The sequence below is a fragment of the Panthera tigris genome, chromosome C2 (assembly GCF_018350195.1).
Source record: "Panthera tigris isolate Pti1 chromosome C2, P.tigris_Pti1_mat1.1, whole genome shotgun sequence".
Lineage (NCBI taxonomy): Eukaryota > Metazoa > Chordata > Mammalia > Carnivora > Felidae > Panthera > Panthera tigris.
Genome location: NC_056668.1, coordinates 123,169,686 through 123,187,312, shown reverse-complemented (window position 1 = coordinate 123,187,312; position 17,627 = coordinate 123,169,686). Strand labels below are relative to the sequence as shown.

Genomic DNA, 17,627 nt, shown 5'->3' with positions numbered 1-17,627 from the left:
AAAGGGGATAAATTGGAAAAAAAATGAGATGACTTTGAAGCAAGAGTAGGGGTGAAACAAGAAGAATAGGGTTGGCTGAAGATGACAGAAGTGGAAGAAACAGCTCATGCACCACAAGCAAGGGACCTGAAAATCCATCGTTGATTATGTGTGGTCTACTCTCCCTGCTAAAGGTCCTTACCAGACTCTATCTATCTATCTATCTATCTATCTATCTATCCACCCATCCATCCATCCACCCACCCATCCATGCCTGCTACCGATCAAGGCATTTAGCTAAACAAAATGAGACAAAAACTAACATAACAAAAACTGCAGCTGCCCATTGTCTACGATCCAGAGTGGTGGTATGTGTTCACAGCGTGTAGTGGAGGATCACTAGTGCCGAAGCCGGGTGGTGAGAGATTGTGGGGGTAGTTCATTCCTGGAACAGGCGTCTCCGGGCCTTGCGAGAAGGACCCGGAGGGCGCTGGGGGCGCGCGTGGGGACATGGACTCGGAGAAGCAGGTAGAGGTTGGAGTGGCGAGTTGGGGAAGGGCTCCAGAAGGTGGACGTCCAGGTTGAAGTAGCGGAAAGAAGAGCGTCTCTCTGGACTAGGAGTGGGGGTCCAAGACCGGGGCTCTAGTACCTGGCCCACAGGTTGGGGGTTGGCCACGCTTCCCGCGCAGGAGCGGAGCCCAGCGACGGAGCCGGCTGCAGGGTCCATCCGAGGCGGCAGGAACGCGGGGTCCGCGTCTTCCTCGTAGGCCTCTTCTTGGGGGGCCATCTGTGGGACAGATGCGCGGAAGAATCCTTGCTCGACGGCGACGTCGTGCCCGGGCGCGCCCAGGAAAGCGCAGGGTTCCAGGCCGACAAGCGAGTGGCCCTGCCCTCCTGAGCGCAGGAGGGCCTCGGGGACCAGCAGCAGGGTGAGCTCTCCGACAGACACTTGCAGGACCGACGTTGGCTCGGGCTCGAGCACCAGGTCCACGTCGTCCAGGGGCACTTGCAGGGCACAGCCCTCGGCCAGAACCACCACGGAGGTGAGGGCGCCGGCGGCCGGGGGCCCCTCCAGGCCTTCCAGGCCTGCAAGCTCCTCGGTTCGGCTGCGCTTGGCGGGGCCAGGTCCTCCGGACGGCGGTCCGGGACAGGGCGCAGGGTAGGCGCTGGGGCTGCGGGGCCGGCTGCCCATCACCTGGACGGCGCTGCGGGTGGCGCTGCCGGGCGGGGGTGGGGGGGCTGGCGGAGGGCGTGAGGGGCTGGGTCCTGCACGCAGTGACAGGTCTCGACGACAGGTGAGGCGGTGGGGCGCGGCGGGGCGCGGTATGGCGCGACGCAGAGTGAGTGTCCGGGAGTTCTGGGGGCGCCTCCCGGGAGACCCTAGGTCCAGGTTCTGGTGGCGCAGAGTAGGCCCTCACACGTCAGGGTAAGCATTGAATTATTAATAGGAGAAGTCAGGTGACCGGCAGAGGCGGTTTCAATATAAGCCCCGCCTCCTGCCTAACGGGGGATTAGATTTAGTGACGTGCAGTAGCGGGAGGTTTTTAAGAAACTGTAGGGAGAATACCCCTTGGATGTGCCTGTGGGTTCCACTGGCCTTTATTGCCTTTCTTTTGGGGGGTGGGGTGGGGTGAGGGGTGGAGAGCCAGAGCACAGAATCAAAAACTGCTTGTTTACTTTAAGAAGTAGTCGTTGCCTGGGGCGCCTGGGTGGCTCAGCCCGTTAAGCTTCCCACTTAGGTTCAGGTCATGACCTCGTGGTTCCTGGGTTGGAGCCCCGCATGGGGCTCTGTGCTGGCATTGAGGAGCCTGCTTGGAATTCTCTCTCTCTCTCTGCCACCCCCTGACTCGCACGTTCTCTCTTTCAAAATAAATAAATAAACTTTACCAAAAAAAAAGTAGTCTGTGTCTAATGTCCTCTAAGATTTTACAGGAGATATGAAAAGCCTTTACTTCCTCATGGATCACTTGTTTCCCTGCCCCACTCACATGGTCCTTGAAATTCTTCTCATTCGGGAGAGAAATTAGAAATCCTAATTTTCTGTGATAAAAAAAGCTTTAAAAAAATGATCAAGGCAAACTAACTGCAGTTTTGTTTTTCCTACCTGCAGTTTTGGTTGTTGTTGTTGGAAGCCAGACTGTGGTAATTATTAATAACGGTAGCAAAATATATCCTAAGGTTAACTGTATATATTCAAACTTACTACCTGACTTGTATTATACTTGTTTAAAAAATTAGTTTATTCAGTCCTCACTAGTAAAACTCACAGGAAAGAAGGAATTTCAGAAAATGAAATAGTATGTTTTCTGGATCTGTTTCCTCAGGCAAAGGAAACAAAATGGAAAAAGATGATTTCAACACGTTAAATAGAAAATGTCCCAAAACTCAATAATATCAAAGGTGGCAAAAACATCAACACACATTACACAGAAGATGTGGCATGAATGGCTGGTATATAGTACTGCTAAAGCCAATGTTCAAGAGTTTACTGCCTATGTTTCCTTTAGGAGTTTTATTGTTTCGGATCTTACATTTAGGTCTTTAATCCATTTTGAGTTTATTTTTGTGTGTGGTACAAGGAAATACTTCAGATTCATTCTTTTTTATGTAGTTGTCCAGTTTACCCAGCACTGTTTATTGAAGAGGCTGTCTTTTTGCCATTGGATATTCTTTCATCCTTTATCATAGATTAATTTATCATGTAAGTGTGGATTTCTTTCTGGGCTCTTAATTCTGTTCTATTGATATATGTGTCCTTTTTTGTGCCAGTACCATACTGTTCTGATTATTGTAGCTTTGTAGTATATTTTGAAACATGGGGTTGTGATTCCTTAAGCTTTGTTTTTCTTTCTTACATTTGCTTTGGCTATTCAGGTTTTGTGTGTGTGTGTGTGTGTGTGTGTGTGTGTGTGTGTGTTGTGTGTGTGAGCTTCCATACAAATTTTAGGATTATTTGTTCTAGTTCTGTGAAAAATATTATTGGCATTCTGATAGGCATTGTATTGAATCTGTAGATTTCTTTGAGTAGTATGGATATTTTGGCAATATTAATTCGTCTAATCCATGAGGAATGTATCTTCTTTCTTTTCATTTATATCTTTTCATTTATTTGTGTCATCTTCAAGTTCTTTCATCAATTTCTTATAGTTTTCAGGGTACAGGTCTTTCACCTGCTTGGTTAAGTTTACCCTTAGGTATTTAATTCTTAATTTCTTCTTCTGCTACTTTGTTATTAGTGTATAGATGTACAACTAATATGAGATTCCTATATCCTGCAACTTTACAGAACTCATTTGTCAGTTCTAACAGGTTTTTCTTTTTTGTTTTTTTTTAGTGTTTTTAGCGTTTTGTTTTCCATATTGTATATTGTCATCTGCAAATAGTGACAATTTTACTTCTTCCTCATCATTTTGTATGCATTTTATTTATTTATATTGTCTGATTGCAGTGGTTAGAACTTGTAGTACTATGTGAATAAAAGTTGTGAGAGTAGACATCCCTGTCTTCTTCCTGATCTTAGAAGAAAAGCTTTTAGCTTTTCACCACTGAGTATAATGTTAATCGTGGGTTCATCATAGATGGCTTTTTATTTATTTATTTATTTAAAAAAATTTTTTTTTTTCAACGTTTTTTATTTATTTTTGGGACAGAGAGAGACAGAGCATGAACGGGGGAGGGGCAGAGAGAGAGGGAGACACAGAATCGGAAGCAGGCTCCAGGCTCTGAGCCATCAGCCCAGAGCCTGACGCGGGGCTCAAACTCACGGACCGCGAGATCGTGACCTGGCTGAAGTCGGACGCTTAACCGACTGCGCCATCCAGGCGCCCCGGCTTTTTATTATGTCAAGGTATGTTTCCTGTAAACCTACTATGTTGAGTTTTTATCATGAATAGAGGTTGAATTTTGTCAAATGCTTTTTCTGTCTCTGTTGAGATGATCCTATGGTTTTTATCCTTCATTTTGTTAATGTAGTTTATCATATGGATTGATTTGTAGTTTTTGAGCTATCATTGCATCCCTGAAATAAATCCCACTTAACCGTGGTGACTGAGGATTTTTGCATCTATGTTCATCAGAGATATTGGTCTGTAACCATTTGTCCCAATACTTTTTAGTTGAAAAATTCTTTCCCCACTGAACTGCATCACTTCCTGCATTACATAATTTTTTGTGTGGGTCTGTCTTCAATTTTCCTTTATTTTTTTTTTAGGTTTTATGGATTTTTAACAGAGCCAACATTACATTTCTTTTGGAATATTGTTGTTTTGGTGGCAATATAGGACTCAGGAAAAAAAGCTGTTAATCTTCTGGGGCCTTCAGCTGAATGAACTATCCTACCTGTTGTTGTGGTTTGATTTTTCTATTCTGTTGCATTGATTTAATTGCCTAGCCTGAGGCAATTTCACACAATTAATACTTTTAATACTTAAATTTGATACATTTAGTAAAATATAATAATTAACACAATGCTAATGAAATTGGTATGTTTTCATCATAAGGTTTTTGGGTCTACAAAATCTTTGTTTATGCTCATTTAAAAATTTTAAAAAATGTTTATTTATTTGAGAGAGAGAGAGGGAGAGATCAGGGGAGGGGTAGAGAGAGAGGGAGACACAGAATCTGAAGCGGGCTCCAGGCTCTGAGCTGTCAATACAGAGCCCGATGTGGGGCTCGAACTCACAAACTGCAAGACCATGACCTGAGCTGAAGTTGGATGCTTAACCTACTGAGCTACCAAGGCGCCCCTGTTTATGCTTATTTTGAAAGATAATTTCATTAAATGAAAAATCCCAGGTCAAAACAAATGTTTTCTAGCAGTACTTTGCTGCTGTTATTTACTGGCTTCCATTGTTGGTTTTGAGTTGTCTGATTGATTGCCTTTTCATTGTAATTGTCTTTTCTTTCTGTGTACAAAAAGTACTCTCTTTGAATTTTTGGGCTTACAAGAATCCACCTAAATATGCATTTTTTTAAACGTATCAATCTTGAAAGTTATTGTTCTTTCTGAATGAGGACACCATACTGTAGCCAGAACTGTGTATATTATTGGAAATGTTTCTTTTTCTCCGTCTTCAGTGCTGAAAGTCTTGCTACTGCTATCTGCCTTAGGGTCATGAAGAATAATCTCATTTTACTTTTGTTCATGGTAGGATCTGTTCATCCCTCATATCCCATATTTAAATCCTCAAACACCCAGTATATGGTATTTTCTACCTTCCACTCTTCTACGTCTCCTACACTTTTTCTTCATTTTGCCTTCTGGAGTCCAAAGTTAATCACAGTGAAAAATCTTCAACTCCCCTGATATTACCTTTAACTTTCTACTATAACTGAAATCTTCTGAGTACCGTGCTTTCCCTGGAGGCTTCTGAAGTGGAACCTGTTTTTCTCCCACACCCTTAGTACTGATGACTAGACGTCTGATACATGTTCTTCTTGCTCCTCATTGATGCTCCCCAAACATTTATTCATCCTTCCTGAATTTCATGTCATCAGAGTGTAGCCAGCGTCTAACCTGTGTTGGTGCAGTCCTCTACCCTCCCAACTCCCCTCTACCTCCCAACAGGGCTCCTCTCCTTCCTCCTTAAATGGTATTTACTCTTGGCTTTCTGTCACTCTCTCCCATTTTGATGCTTTCATAATTCCTGGCAATTTCAAAATATACTTAGGTCGTTCTTCCAGAATACTGGTATGTCTCCATCCTATTCAACTCTCATGCAATCCAGACTCCCCTATCTCACTTCCTAGTCAGCATCTCTACCTGGATATGTAAGAGGCACTTCAAATGACACATGTTCAAAACTAAATGTATCTCAGTTTTTCTATACCTGTTCCCTCAGGGTCTTTCCAAATCTTAGAGAATAACACTTCCATCCTTTTTGTACTCAGGCCCCAAACTCTCGAGTTTTCCTTTTTGTTACCCTTGACTCTTTCTCATCTTTTACATCAAGAAATCTAGTTTTCTCTATCTTCAAAATATATCCAACCAACTACATACTGCTTCATACCTCTCCTCTTATGACTATGGACTACTTTAATGTAAGGCAGCATTATTTCTTGTGTGAATTGTATTCCATGAAGACAGTGATTTTTTAAAAAAATTTCTTTTTAAGTTTATTTCTTCTGAGAGAGATGGAGACAGCGTGACTGGGGGAGGGGCAGAGAGAGAGGGTGACAGAGAATCCCAAGTAGGCTCTGCACTGCAGTGCAGAGCCAGACGCGGGGTTGACCCCATGAACCCTGAGATCATGACCTGAGCAGAAACCAAGAGTCGGACACTTAACTGAGTGAGCCGCCCAGGCACCGCTCCATGAAGATAGTGATTTTTTTTTTTAATTTTTAAATTAAAAAAAAATCTTTATTCACTTTTGAGAGACAGAGACAGAGTGAGCATGAGCGGGGGAGGGGCAGAGAGAGAGGGGGACACAGAATCCAAAGCAGGCTACAGGCTCTGAGCGTTCTACACAGAGCCTGACACGGGGCTTGAACCCACGAACCGGGAGATCATGACCTGGGCTGAAGTCAGATGCTCAACCGACTGAGCCACCCAGGTGCCCTGAAGATAGTGATTTTTTAACTGTTTTATTCTTGGCTGTATTCTCAGAGTTTGGAAAATGCCTGGTACATACCTAGCACTTAGTACATATTTGTTGAATGAATGAATGAATGAATGATTTTCTTCTATCATCACATCTGGAGAATTCTCATTCATTATCTCTGTGAATAATGGTACTTCCCTATTCTCTGTGTTCTCCCTCTCTATCTCCAACAATCATGTAGAGCTGCTCCTTTTCTTTTCTTTTTAAAAACTATTTATTTTGAGAGAGAGAAAGAGAGAGAGAGAGCACAAGCAGGGGGAGGGGCAGAGAGAGAGAAGGAGAGAGAGAATCCCAAAAAGATTCTGCGCTGTCAGCTCAGAGTCTGATGTGGGGCTTGATCTCTTGACTGATCATGAGATCATAACCTGAGCTGAAATCAAGAGTTGGATGCTTAACTGACTGAGTCACCTAGGTGCCCCAGAACTGCTCCCTTTCTGACAATGTTTCTTAGTCTCCCTTTCATATCTTATGTTTTTATTGTCTTTAGTTTTATGGATGATTTATCTAGTCCAGTATTTCCATTTTCAATTCTGTCTACATTGTTGTTTAGCCCATTTATTGTATTTCTTACTTCCAGGTTTACATATTTAATCCTTAGAAATTTTCTTTAGTTCTTTTTTTAAAGCTGCCATATCTTTTGGTATTTTTTTCTCAGCTACACTTCTGTTGCCCTTTTTTATGTACCCAGTCAAATTAAATTTATTGAAAAATATTTTTATATCTTATAATTAATGAACATCTATGATTTGAAGAGCTGATTCTCCTTTTTCTTGTTTTGGATCTATGTCATTTATTCTCACTTATAGTGGTTTGTTTTCTTACATGTTCTTTGATTTGAATTATGAGTTTAGAATCACTGGAGGGTTATGTCTGAGAATAAGGTGTATTCTTCTTGGAGAACATTTGTTTTACTTTTGCCAGGTTCACCATCTACCAGAGAACATTTTTTTAAATGTTTATTTATTTTGGAGAGACATAGAGACAGAGTGCGAGTGGGGGAGGGGAAGAGAGAGGGAGACACAGAATCTGAAGTGGGCTCCAGGCTCTGAGTTGTCAGCACAGAGCTCCATGCGAGGCTCAAACCAAGATCATGACCTGAACCGAAGTTGGACGCTTAGCCTTAACTGACTGAGCCACCCAGGCACCCCTACCAGAGAACTTTTTAAACTTGGGTCCTTCCACCCCTCAGTGGATTGTGTTTCATTCTACCTGGAGCCAAAGCTGAGACAAATACATTTAAATCCCATCTCCTTTTTATTATGTATTTTTTCCCCCTTTTGCTTGTTAGATTACCTATTGGAGGCATCACATTCTGGAAGCCTGGAGCTTTTTTCAGGGCTATGTGACTACTGAACTTTATTTTATATCCTTTATAAACGGGCCATTAATACCAAAGCTTTAGGTCACCATAGGATGTTAGGTACCCCTGTGTACCCTCTTGTTTCAGCACCCATTTTCCTCTCTGGATTTGTGATATGTCATCTATTTTTTGCTTTGAGGATTTCTCTTACATTTTAAAATGTTTATTTATTTATTTTGACAGAGAGAGAGAGAGCAAGCGAGCGAGCAGGGGTTGGGGAGGGGCAAAGAGAAGACAGAGAGGGAGAGAGAGAATCCCAAGCAGGCTCCTCACTGTCAGCACAGAGCCTGATGTGGGGCTCCACGAACCATGAGATCATGACATGGGCTGAAATCAAGAGTTGGATGCTCAACTGACTGAGCCCCTCTCTTACAGTTTCTTTTACAAGCTGTGATATGATTTTAAAAATATTAAAATAATTTTTATCCACCAGTTTCAGTAGTGTTGTTCTTGAGGATTTTTGGACTATTTGGCTCACATACTGTTGAAAATGGATGTCCTCAGTTTTTCCTAGTGTAGATGAGGAGAGTCATGCGATAGAAGACTTAGTTTTGCAAACAAGGCCATCTTCTGTCTTTAGAATAATCAGGAGTTTAGGCTAGGACTTGTGACTGATTAATTTCTGTGTTATAGGGGGTGGGAGGAGGCATGATTGTGGTGAGAATTGTGGACAAAATGGTAGAATAGGGGGGTTCCTTCTACTGGAGGCAGAGAGCACTGAAAGGAAGTGTTAAACCATATTAAATAGAGATATCAACTTTTAAAAGAAAGATTCAAGAATCCAGGGGCCAGACATACAGTAGAAAATCCAATTTCTGAATGGACAGCTGATATTTTGATGTATTTGTGGTACTGAAACTAAAATCTATAGTAGCAACTAGGATTTCTGCTCCTTTGAGGGGACTGAAAACCAGCCCATGGCCAATCCTCAGAGGGTGAAGAATCACTGACCACCATTCCATGGTTGTGTCTGTAGTTGATCAAAGAGAGATTGAAACTCAGAATTGCCACTGTGTGATTGTTTGGGGATTAGACCTGTGACTTTTCAGGGAGACAAGTTATAAGAGTCCCACAATCCTTGGTTCTGAGTTATGGTCCACCAGGAAGTAGAAACTAAAAATTCTAACTGTGGGATACAGAAGATGAATTTCCACTTGAAATGTGCCCGCCAGTGAAAATTACCAAGAACATGAGGCAATCTCACATTATTAAAAGCAAATAGGAGATTCCACCTGTGAGGGAATTGAGTTAATTGAGTTTTAAATTAATGTTAAAAATTTTTATAATATAAAAGATGGAATACCATCTATGCAATAAAAACAAAAGTTTATGATACCAAACGGGGAAGTGTTGAAATGGAAAGGAAGTAAAAATCTTTAAAAGAAAAAAATGTAGTCTTTGAGATGAGAACTTTCTTGCAGATGTATAAACAGAACACTGGATGCTGTTGAAAAAAAGACCAGTTAATTAGATTAAAGAATAAAGAAATCTGAAATTGACACACTCTAAATATGTTAAGAATCATGGGAGATTGAGTGATGCCATTATATATCTGATTAGATTTCCATACAGAAGGATATATGGGATATTTCAAGAGATAGAGTCCAAGATTTTGTGGGATTCCAGGCAAGAGAACATTTCCCATAATGATGGTTAATCAAATTTCATCAAGCCAAATAAAAATAGAATATACCCCACAGGTATTACAGTAAAACTGTAGAACACCAGAGGGAAAGAAAACATTAAAAAATATGCTAAAATGAACAGCAGAATCAAATATAAAAAAATAACCATTTGATTGGCAGAAGACTTCTTGCCTACAATGGCAACAAAAAAAGCAGAACAATGAACTAATATATTCAAAGTAGTTAAATATCACTTTAGAATTAAGAATGAATGTGTACTATAACATTTTCAGACATGTAAGACTAATAGAGTTTACTACACATAAGCATGTTCAGACTTACAAAATCAAGATAGTTTTACTACACATAGGATCTAGTGGAAAGAACTATTAAAGGATATTCTTTAGCAAGAAGAAAATTGAGGCTAGAATTGAGAATGTAGTAGGAGAATAAAAGGGGACAGAAGAATTAATAAGGCATGTTGGCAAACTGAAAGAGTATTGATGTTTAAAAATGAAATGGGGACCTTGAGTGGCTCATTCAGTTAAGCATTCAGACTCTTGATTTCCGGCTGAGGTCTGGATCTCAGGATCTTGAGATCTAGCCCCTCCCTCAGACTCCCTGCTGTAGGTGGAGCCTCCTTAAGATTCTCTCTCTCCATCTTCCTCTAACCCCTTCCCCCTGCGCACACACACACACACACTCTCTCTCTCTCTCTCTCTTTCTCTCTCTCAAAAACAGTCATTTTGTTGACTTCAGCATTACCAGTAGTACTTTATTTTATAAATAGATGAAACAAATATGGTAATACATTAATTTAAAAAAATTAAAAGTTTGATTTACATAAGAAAAAACTCAGGGTAGAATTGGAAAGGTATAAAACTATGTGGAATAGCAGGAATGCAAACATTTTACATCAGTCTATTGCTTGAAATTACTGATGACGAGATTTAAAAGAGAAATACATATCCCAATGCATGTTGAAAACATCTGATAAGATCTAAGATTTACTCACAACGAAAAGGGAACTGATTGGAAGAGAACTTCAGGCAGTTAAGATGTAGCTATGAACAAACATTATACTATTATGTATGGTAACCATCATACTATTTTGCAGTTTTCGAGAAAAGCATGTGGAAACACCAAGAAATTGAAAAGCCATGGCTAAATCTCACAACATGAGAAATCCAGTGATTTCTTGATTTGGGCAGAACCAGGAGACCAACGGTGTAGTGCTGGAGAAAGAGTAGAGTTTGACAGAAAATAACTGACGTAAAACGAAGGGGAATGGAGGGGTCTTTCTTGTAAAGAAGCCCAGAGTTCTGAAAACACATTGGTATCTCTGGGCAGATTTTCGACTTCAAAGATAAGATCCAGAATCCTTTCTCTTTCTGACATCTTCATCTGCTACGATGGTCAGTCTGCACGGAAAAAGGAATTGCTTGTACCTGAGGTGCACAGTTTCCAGGTTGCGGAATATCCAGTGCACAGGGTTTTGGGAATGCCATAGGGCCTCCAGGCGGGTTGCCAGAATCGTGTGTGTGGGGGCGCGCGCGCAGGGAGCGCGGGCAATTCATTCCTGGAACAGGCGTCTCCGGGCCTTGCAAGAAGGACCCGGAGGGCGCTGGGGGCGCGCGTGGGGACCTGGACTCGGAGAGGGAGGTAGAGGTTGGAGTGGCGAGTTGGGGAAGGGCTCCAGAAGGTGGACGTCCAGGTTGAAGTAGCGGAAAGAAGAGCGTCTCTCTGGGCTAGGAGTGGGGGCCCAAGACCGGGGCTCTGGTACCTGGCCCACGGGGTGGGGGCTGGCCACGCTTCCCGCGCAGGGGCGGAGCCCAGCGACGGAGCCGGCTGCAGGGTCCATCCGAGGCGGCAGGAACGCGGGGTCCGCGTCTTCCTCGTAGGCCTCTTCTTGGGGGGCCATCTGTGGGACAGATGCGCGGAAGAATCCTTGCTCGACGGCGACGTCGTGCCCGGGCGCTCCCAAGAAAGCGCCGGGTTCCAGACAGACAAGGGAGTGGCCCTGCTCTCCTGAGCGCAGGAGGGCCTCGGGGACCAGCAGCAGGGTGAGCTCTCCGACAGACACTTGCAGGACCGACGTTGGCTCGGGCTCGAGCACCAGGTCGACGTCGTCCAGGGACATCTGCAGGGCACATCCTGTGGCCAGGACCACCACCGAGGTGAGGGCACCGGTGGCCGGGGGCCTCTCCAGGCCTTCCAGGCCTGCAAGCTCCTCGGTTCGGCTGCGCTTGGCGGGGCCAGGTCCTCCGGTCGACGGTCCGGGACAGGGCGCAGGGTAAGCGCTGGGGCTGCGGGGCCGGCTGCCCATCTCTTGGACGGCGCTGTGGGTGGCGCTGCCGGGGGGGGGGGGGGGGCCTGGCGGAGGGCGTGAGGGGCTGGGTCCTGCACGCAGTGACAGGTCTCGACGACAGGTGAGGCGGTGGGGCGCGGCGGGGCGGGGTATGGCGCGACGCAGAGTGAGTGCCCGGGAGTTCTGCGGGCACCTCCCGGGAGACCCTCGGTCTAGGTTCTGGTGGCGCAGGGATCGGCCTCAGGCATTCAAATCCCAAGCTCCTCTCGCTGACCGCCTTGAGCCTTGATATGGCAGGTGCCAGGGCGAAACCAGTCTTTATCTGTCACACTAAGCTCCGCCCCTTCCGAGGCTCCGCCCTGTAGAGATCGGTGCAACCCAATATCCGAGGAAGGGGGTAAGAACATACTTTTATAGGACTTTAAGGGGGAGAACACTTGTGTAACTCATTATTAGAACAAAGGAAAGATATACTGGTAATAGAACTACAAATATTGTTCCCCTCTAGGACCAATGTTTTCCTGTGATTTTATCCATTGTAGAGAAAAGACCACTCAAACAGATCACTTCCCCCCCCCCATAAAATGGACTTGCCCAAATGCTCCATAAAATTTCTTTAGGGCTTGGTCTATCATTGCAGGAGTAAATGGAAAATACTGATTTCTCTTTAGAAAAACTTCTTTAAAAAATTTTTTTAATGTTCATTTATTTTTGAGATAGAGATAGAGAGAGAGAGAGAGAGAGACAGAGTGTGAGTAGGGGAGGGGCAGAGAGAGAGGGAGACACAGAATATGAAAAAGGCTCCAGGCTCTGAGCTGTCAGAGCAGAGCCCAAGGCAAGACTTGAACTCACAAACTATGAGATCATGACCTGATCCGAAGTAGGACGCTTAACCGACTGAGCCACCCAGGAGCCCCGAAAAACTTCTTTTTTAATATGAAAGTAAAATATTTGTGGCAGGTTCTTCCTGAAGGTTAAGGCTGTTGTAAAATTATTATTAATATCAATAAAAATAAAAAATAATATAATTAAATCGTTGTTTGAGAAATTATTATGACATTTTCACCATTGTACTGAGTGTTTAAAAAGTGATCTTTTTCTAACAAAACCAAAGAAAACCTAGCACTTTAATGAGGTATGATTGGCATACAAAAAACTGTATGTACTTAATTTATACAACTTGAATTTGGGAGAAGTGAACACCCATGAAACTATCACACTATCAATGCCATAAACATATCTACCACATCCAAAAGTTTCCTCCTGCCCTATTTAAAACAAATGATCTTTTCAGTCTTCACAATAGCTGGCACTGGGATTGGTCAGCTAAGTTATCCAAAATTAAATACCTAATTTGGGTTAGATGTGGGAATCAAATGCAGACTTATCGGGTTTTAGATCATGGGCTGTTTACTCATGTGTTTATTGTATATACCTAGGAGTGGATAACTAACTGGTATTATGTGTGCCTTGTCAAATTAATAGGTAATACTTCCCTCTCTTTTTTCCCCCCAAATGTTTTTCATAGATCACACTCCTGAGCAAAGTGTGCTTCTATTTCACTACATCCTTGCAGAGCTTTCTTTGAAAATGTTTATTTATTTTGAGAGAGAGAGAGAGAGAGAGAGAACCCGCATGCACGGGTGGAGGAGGGGCAGAGAGAGGGAGAGAGAATCCCAAGCAGGCTCCGCTCTGTCTGCACAGAGCCTGGGGTGAGGCTGGATCTTACAACCCGCGAGTTTATGACCTGAACTGAAATCAAGCGTCAGAGGCTTAACCACTGAGCCACCCAAGCACCCAAGCGCCCCTAAACATTTCTTACTGCCAGACTCTAAATCTTTTCCAACCTGGTGTAGTAAAATACTCTCATTGTGTTTACATTCTTCATTTCTGATTGCCAGTCAAGGTTGATTATTTTTTTCATATGCTTCTTGGCCATTCTTTTATTTTCTTCTTTGAAATGTTCCTATCTTCTTTTTTTTTTTATTTAAAAAAATGGGTTTCAGCACTTCCTTCAGCTGTATGCAGTGCTGGTGCCTTCCTTGTCAAACACCAACCCAGATAGCACCTTCAGAAAAAGGCCATTGCTGACTGTTTTATTTGAAATGGCTTTCTCCATTCACTTTATCTCATCACTCTCTTTATGACCTTCATAGTATTATCACAATCTGTAAATAATCAAAATATTGTTTAAAAAACTTGGGTTTCAGACATACTGTATACCCACCATTTATCAAATGTATGTGTTGCACATATCTCTGTTATGGTCTGAAGACTTTAGTGCTTCATCCATTACAATCCTCATTCACTCTATCTTCAGTGTAATGTGTGGTGATTTTAATATTCTCATGGATTCTTCTCCACCCCCCCCCCACCCCTCCAGATGTTGGCTTCTGACTTCTTTTTCCCTTCAAAAATGTTGTCCTCTTTCCTCATTGACCCATACTCTTGACCTTGCCTTTACTCCAAATTGAAGCCCTTCCATAATCACAATTTGAAACATTTTATTCTCAGAGCACCACCTCCTAACTTTTTAGCTTAGTCCTTCAAATATCCAAACTCTATTGGTCCTTCCATCCCTCTGATGAAATCCATCGATCCTACCACCTTTTCACTGAAACGGACACCATCAGGTCCTTACTTCCCTCCTTACCTAGAACTTAAATTCCATGGGCAGTCATCATAATCATTGTCGTGTTTATATCTTTTTTCTCCCTTTCTTGTTTCCTGCTTTGTTGGTTAATATATTTGGTATTTTGTGGCTGCATTTGTGCAGCTGAGGGGGGCTGGAGGAAAACACTCAACCCCACTGACTAGTCTTACTTTAAATTCATAATCACCAACCTCAAGGAGGCTACTAATTGCTGCCCAGTGATCTTAATATGTTTCATTCACTTTTTCATTCTTTCAGGTGAACACCGCATACTTTCTTCTCTCTTCAAACCTCTGATACCTCATCCCTTATTTTCTCACCTAGATGGTCACCTTTTTCTTTTTCACTGAGACGATAGAAACAATAAAAAAATATTTCCCCAAATTCCCATAATCACATCTCATTAAGCTTAATTGGGATTATATGTTGTGCCTTTTGTCCTCTTCCTATACATGAAATGTCTGTGCTTCTAGCAAAGTCTATTCCCTCCATTTGTGCAGTTCATCTCCTCTCATTTTGGCTCTTCAAGAACATCAGTCTAGAATCCCCTTCTCTCTGTCCAGAACAAATTTTACTACCTCCATCAATTAAGTATCTTTAATATATAATTGAGAGGTAAAGTTTTCCATCTTCAACAAAAACTCTGCTGATGTGACTTTCTCTTCCAATTTCTTCTTCTTTTTTTTAATGTTTATTTATTTTTGAACGAGAGACACACACAGAGAAAGAGAGAGAGAGAGAGAGAGAGAGAGAGAGAGAGAGAGAGAAAATGAGCAGAGGAGGGGCAGAGGGAGGGAGGGGCAGAGAGAGGGAGACACAGAATCCAAAGCAGGGTCCAGGCTCTGAGCTGTCAGCACAGAGCCCAACTCGGGGCTTGAACTCACAAACTATGAGATCAAGACCTGAGCTGAAGTTGGAAGCATAACCTACCAAGCCACCCAACCATCCCTGTCTTCCAATTTCGACATTAATTTTCTCCCTCCTCGTACACCAAAACGCTCAAATTAGTCAACTATATTTGCATTCTCTAATTTTCCATGTTTCACTCACTCTTGAACACGCTCTAATCAGACGTCTTCCCAGGCCAGTCATTTATAAGCGCTCTCATTAAGGTCATTAATGATCCCCACGTTATGAAATCCTGTGGTTAATTGTCAGTTCTTCTCTTGAGTTATGAGCAATACTTGCCACCGTCACTCTTTCCTTTAAACATTTCCCCCCTTGGCATCCAAGACTTTTTACTTTCCCAGTCTGTCTCTGGCTTCTTCTCAAGTTTCCTTAGCTGTTTGCTCCTCATTCTGAAGGTGGGAATATCCCAGGACCCCTTTCTTGGCCTTATCTTTTTTTCTGTCAACCTGCATTGCCTTCCTTTAAATGCCATCTGTATGTTCATGACCCCCAAACATGAGTCTCTCTCCTGTACTTTTACCACCAACATCCAACTGCATTGTCAGCATTTTCTCCTGGATATCTATTAAGTTGAGCCACATGCAGTTTTCATTTTTGTAGGTAAGAATGGTTGTATATTGCCAATTTTATGTATGTCAGTCTAATAATAGGCAGTCCAAACCTCAGGTCCAAATTTGAGCTCCTTATATTTCCCCAAACCTGATCTTTTCAAAATGTTCTCCATCACAGTAACTGGCAATTCCTTTCTGTTGCTCAAGACAAAAACTTGAAATTATCCTTGAGAATCTTTCTTTCATGTATCACATGCATTCTACCTGGATATTCTGGGCCGTAGCCGTTTTTACCATCCTTCCTGCTACCTCCTGCTATCATCTTCATCCCTTTAGTGAATTACTGTGGAAGCCTCCTAAGTGGTCTCCTTGCATCTTTGTTTTTTAAAAGTAATCTCTATGCCCAATGTGGGGCTGGAGCTCTTGACTGGAGACCATGGGTCGCACGTTGTACTGACTGAGGCTGCCAGGCACCCCATCCTTACATCTTTTCTTTGTTTCTTTTCAGGCTAGTCTCCACACGTGAGCTAGAGTGATTCTATTAAACAGTAAGTCAGACCATGTCAGACTCTTCCACTTTCACTCAGAGTCAGAGCCAATATTTTTATATGGGTTTGCAGAGCTCTCTCTGTGTGATCTGGACTTCCTATCCCCATCACATCAGAGTGTATTTCCTGTGATTCTCCCACTTGTTCCTTCGGTTACAGCTCTCTGGCTGCCTCTATGCTTCTCCTAAAAATGGACAGGCATACTCACAAACTTTGCAGTTACTTTCTCCTACCTATCTGTATGGTTCCTGATTTCTTTCAGACTTTACTGAAAATGCTCCATTTCTGAGGCTTTCCATGAGTACACTATCTAAAATGGTAATCTCTGACCTTCTACTTCCCGTAAATCGTTTGCACATACCAGTATTTAACATGGCGTGCATTTTCTTTATTTATCTTGTTTACCCTCTGTATTATCTTCACCAGAGTGTAAGCTTATGATGACAGTGATTTTTACCTGTTTTGCTTTTTGCTATATCTTCAGTTTTGGAACACTGTCAGCTGCATAGTGGACACTCAACAATATATACAAATGTATGTGATTTTTTTCTTTCATCAATAATAAGCATTTTTTAAAAGAATTTTATTTTAAGTAATTTCTACACTCAACATGGGACTCAAACTCACAATGCCAAGATCAAAAAACACATGCTCCACTGACTGAGCCAGCCACTCACACCATGAGCATTCTTATTCATTATGAAGCTCTTCAAATATTGCCCTCCATTCCATTTTCTCTATTTCCTCCCTCTGGAATTCCTTTCCTCAAATAACTCCTCCTCCTCCTCTTCCTTCTCCTCCTCATCCTTCTTCTTATTTTTAAAAGTTTATTTATTTATTGAGAGGGAGGGAGAGAGAGAGAGAATGAGCAAAGGAGGGAGGGAGGGAAGGAGAGAGAGAGAGAGAGGGAGAGAGAGAGAGAGAATGAGCAGGGGAGGGGAGGGGGAGAGAGAGAGACAGAATCCCAAGCAGGCTCCATGCTGTCAGCGGAGAGCCCAATGCAGGGCTTGATCCCATGATTGTGAGATCATGACCTGAGCTGAAATAAAAATTCAGATACTTAACCAACTGAGCTACCCAAGCTCCCTTCTTTTA

The 17,627-nt window shown here is 42.7% G+C and overlaps 2 protein-coding genes across 2 annotated transcripts; both read right to left on the bottom strand.

Annotated features, from left to right (window-relative positions):
- Positions 1-418: 418 nt before the first annotated feature.
- LOC102957411 (proline-rich protein 23A) lies at positions 419-1,171 on the bottom strand. Its single transcript, XM_042957118.1, has one exon. It carries the CDS (start codon positions 1,169-1,171, stop codon positions 419-421), a length of 753 nt encoding a protein of 250 aa, XP_042813052.1.
- Positions 1,172-11,136: 9,965 nt separating this feature from the next.
- LOC122230733 (proline-rich protein 23A-like) lies at positions 11,137-11,889 on the bottom strand. Its single transcript, XM_042957106.1, has one exon. The coding sequence runs from the start codon at positions 11,887-11,889 to the stop codon at positions 11,137-11,139; it is 753 nt and encodes a 250-aa protein (XP_042813040.1).
- Between the last annotated feature and the right edge of the window lie 5,738 nt (positions 11,890-17,627).

Coding starts and splice junctions, on each gene's coding strand:
- LOC102957411 (XM_042957118.1), bottom strand. CDS start 1,171: ATGGGCAGCCGGCCCCGCAGCCCCAGCGCCTACCCTGCGCCCTGTCCC.
- LOC122230733 (XM_042957106.1), bottom strand. CDS start 11,889: ATGGGCAGCCGGCCCCGCAGCCCCAGCGCTTACCCTGCGCCCTGTCCC.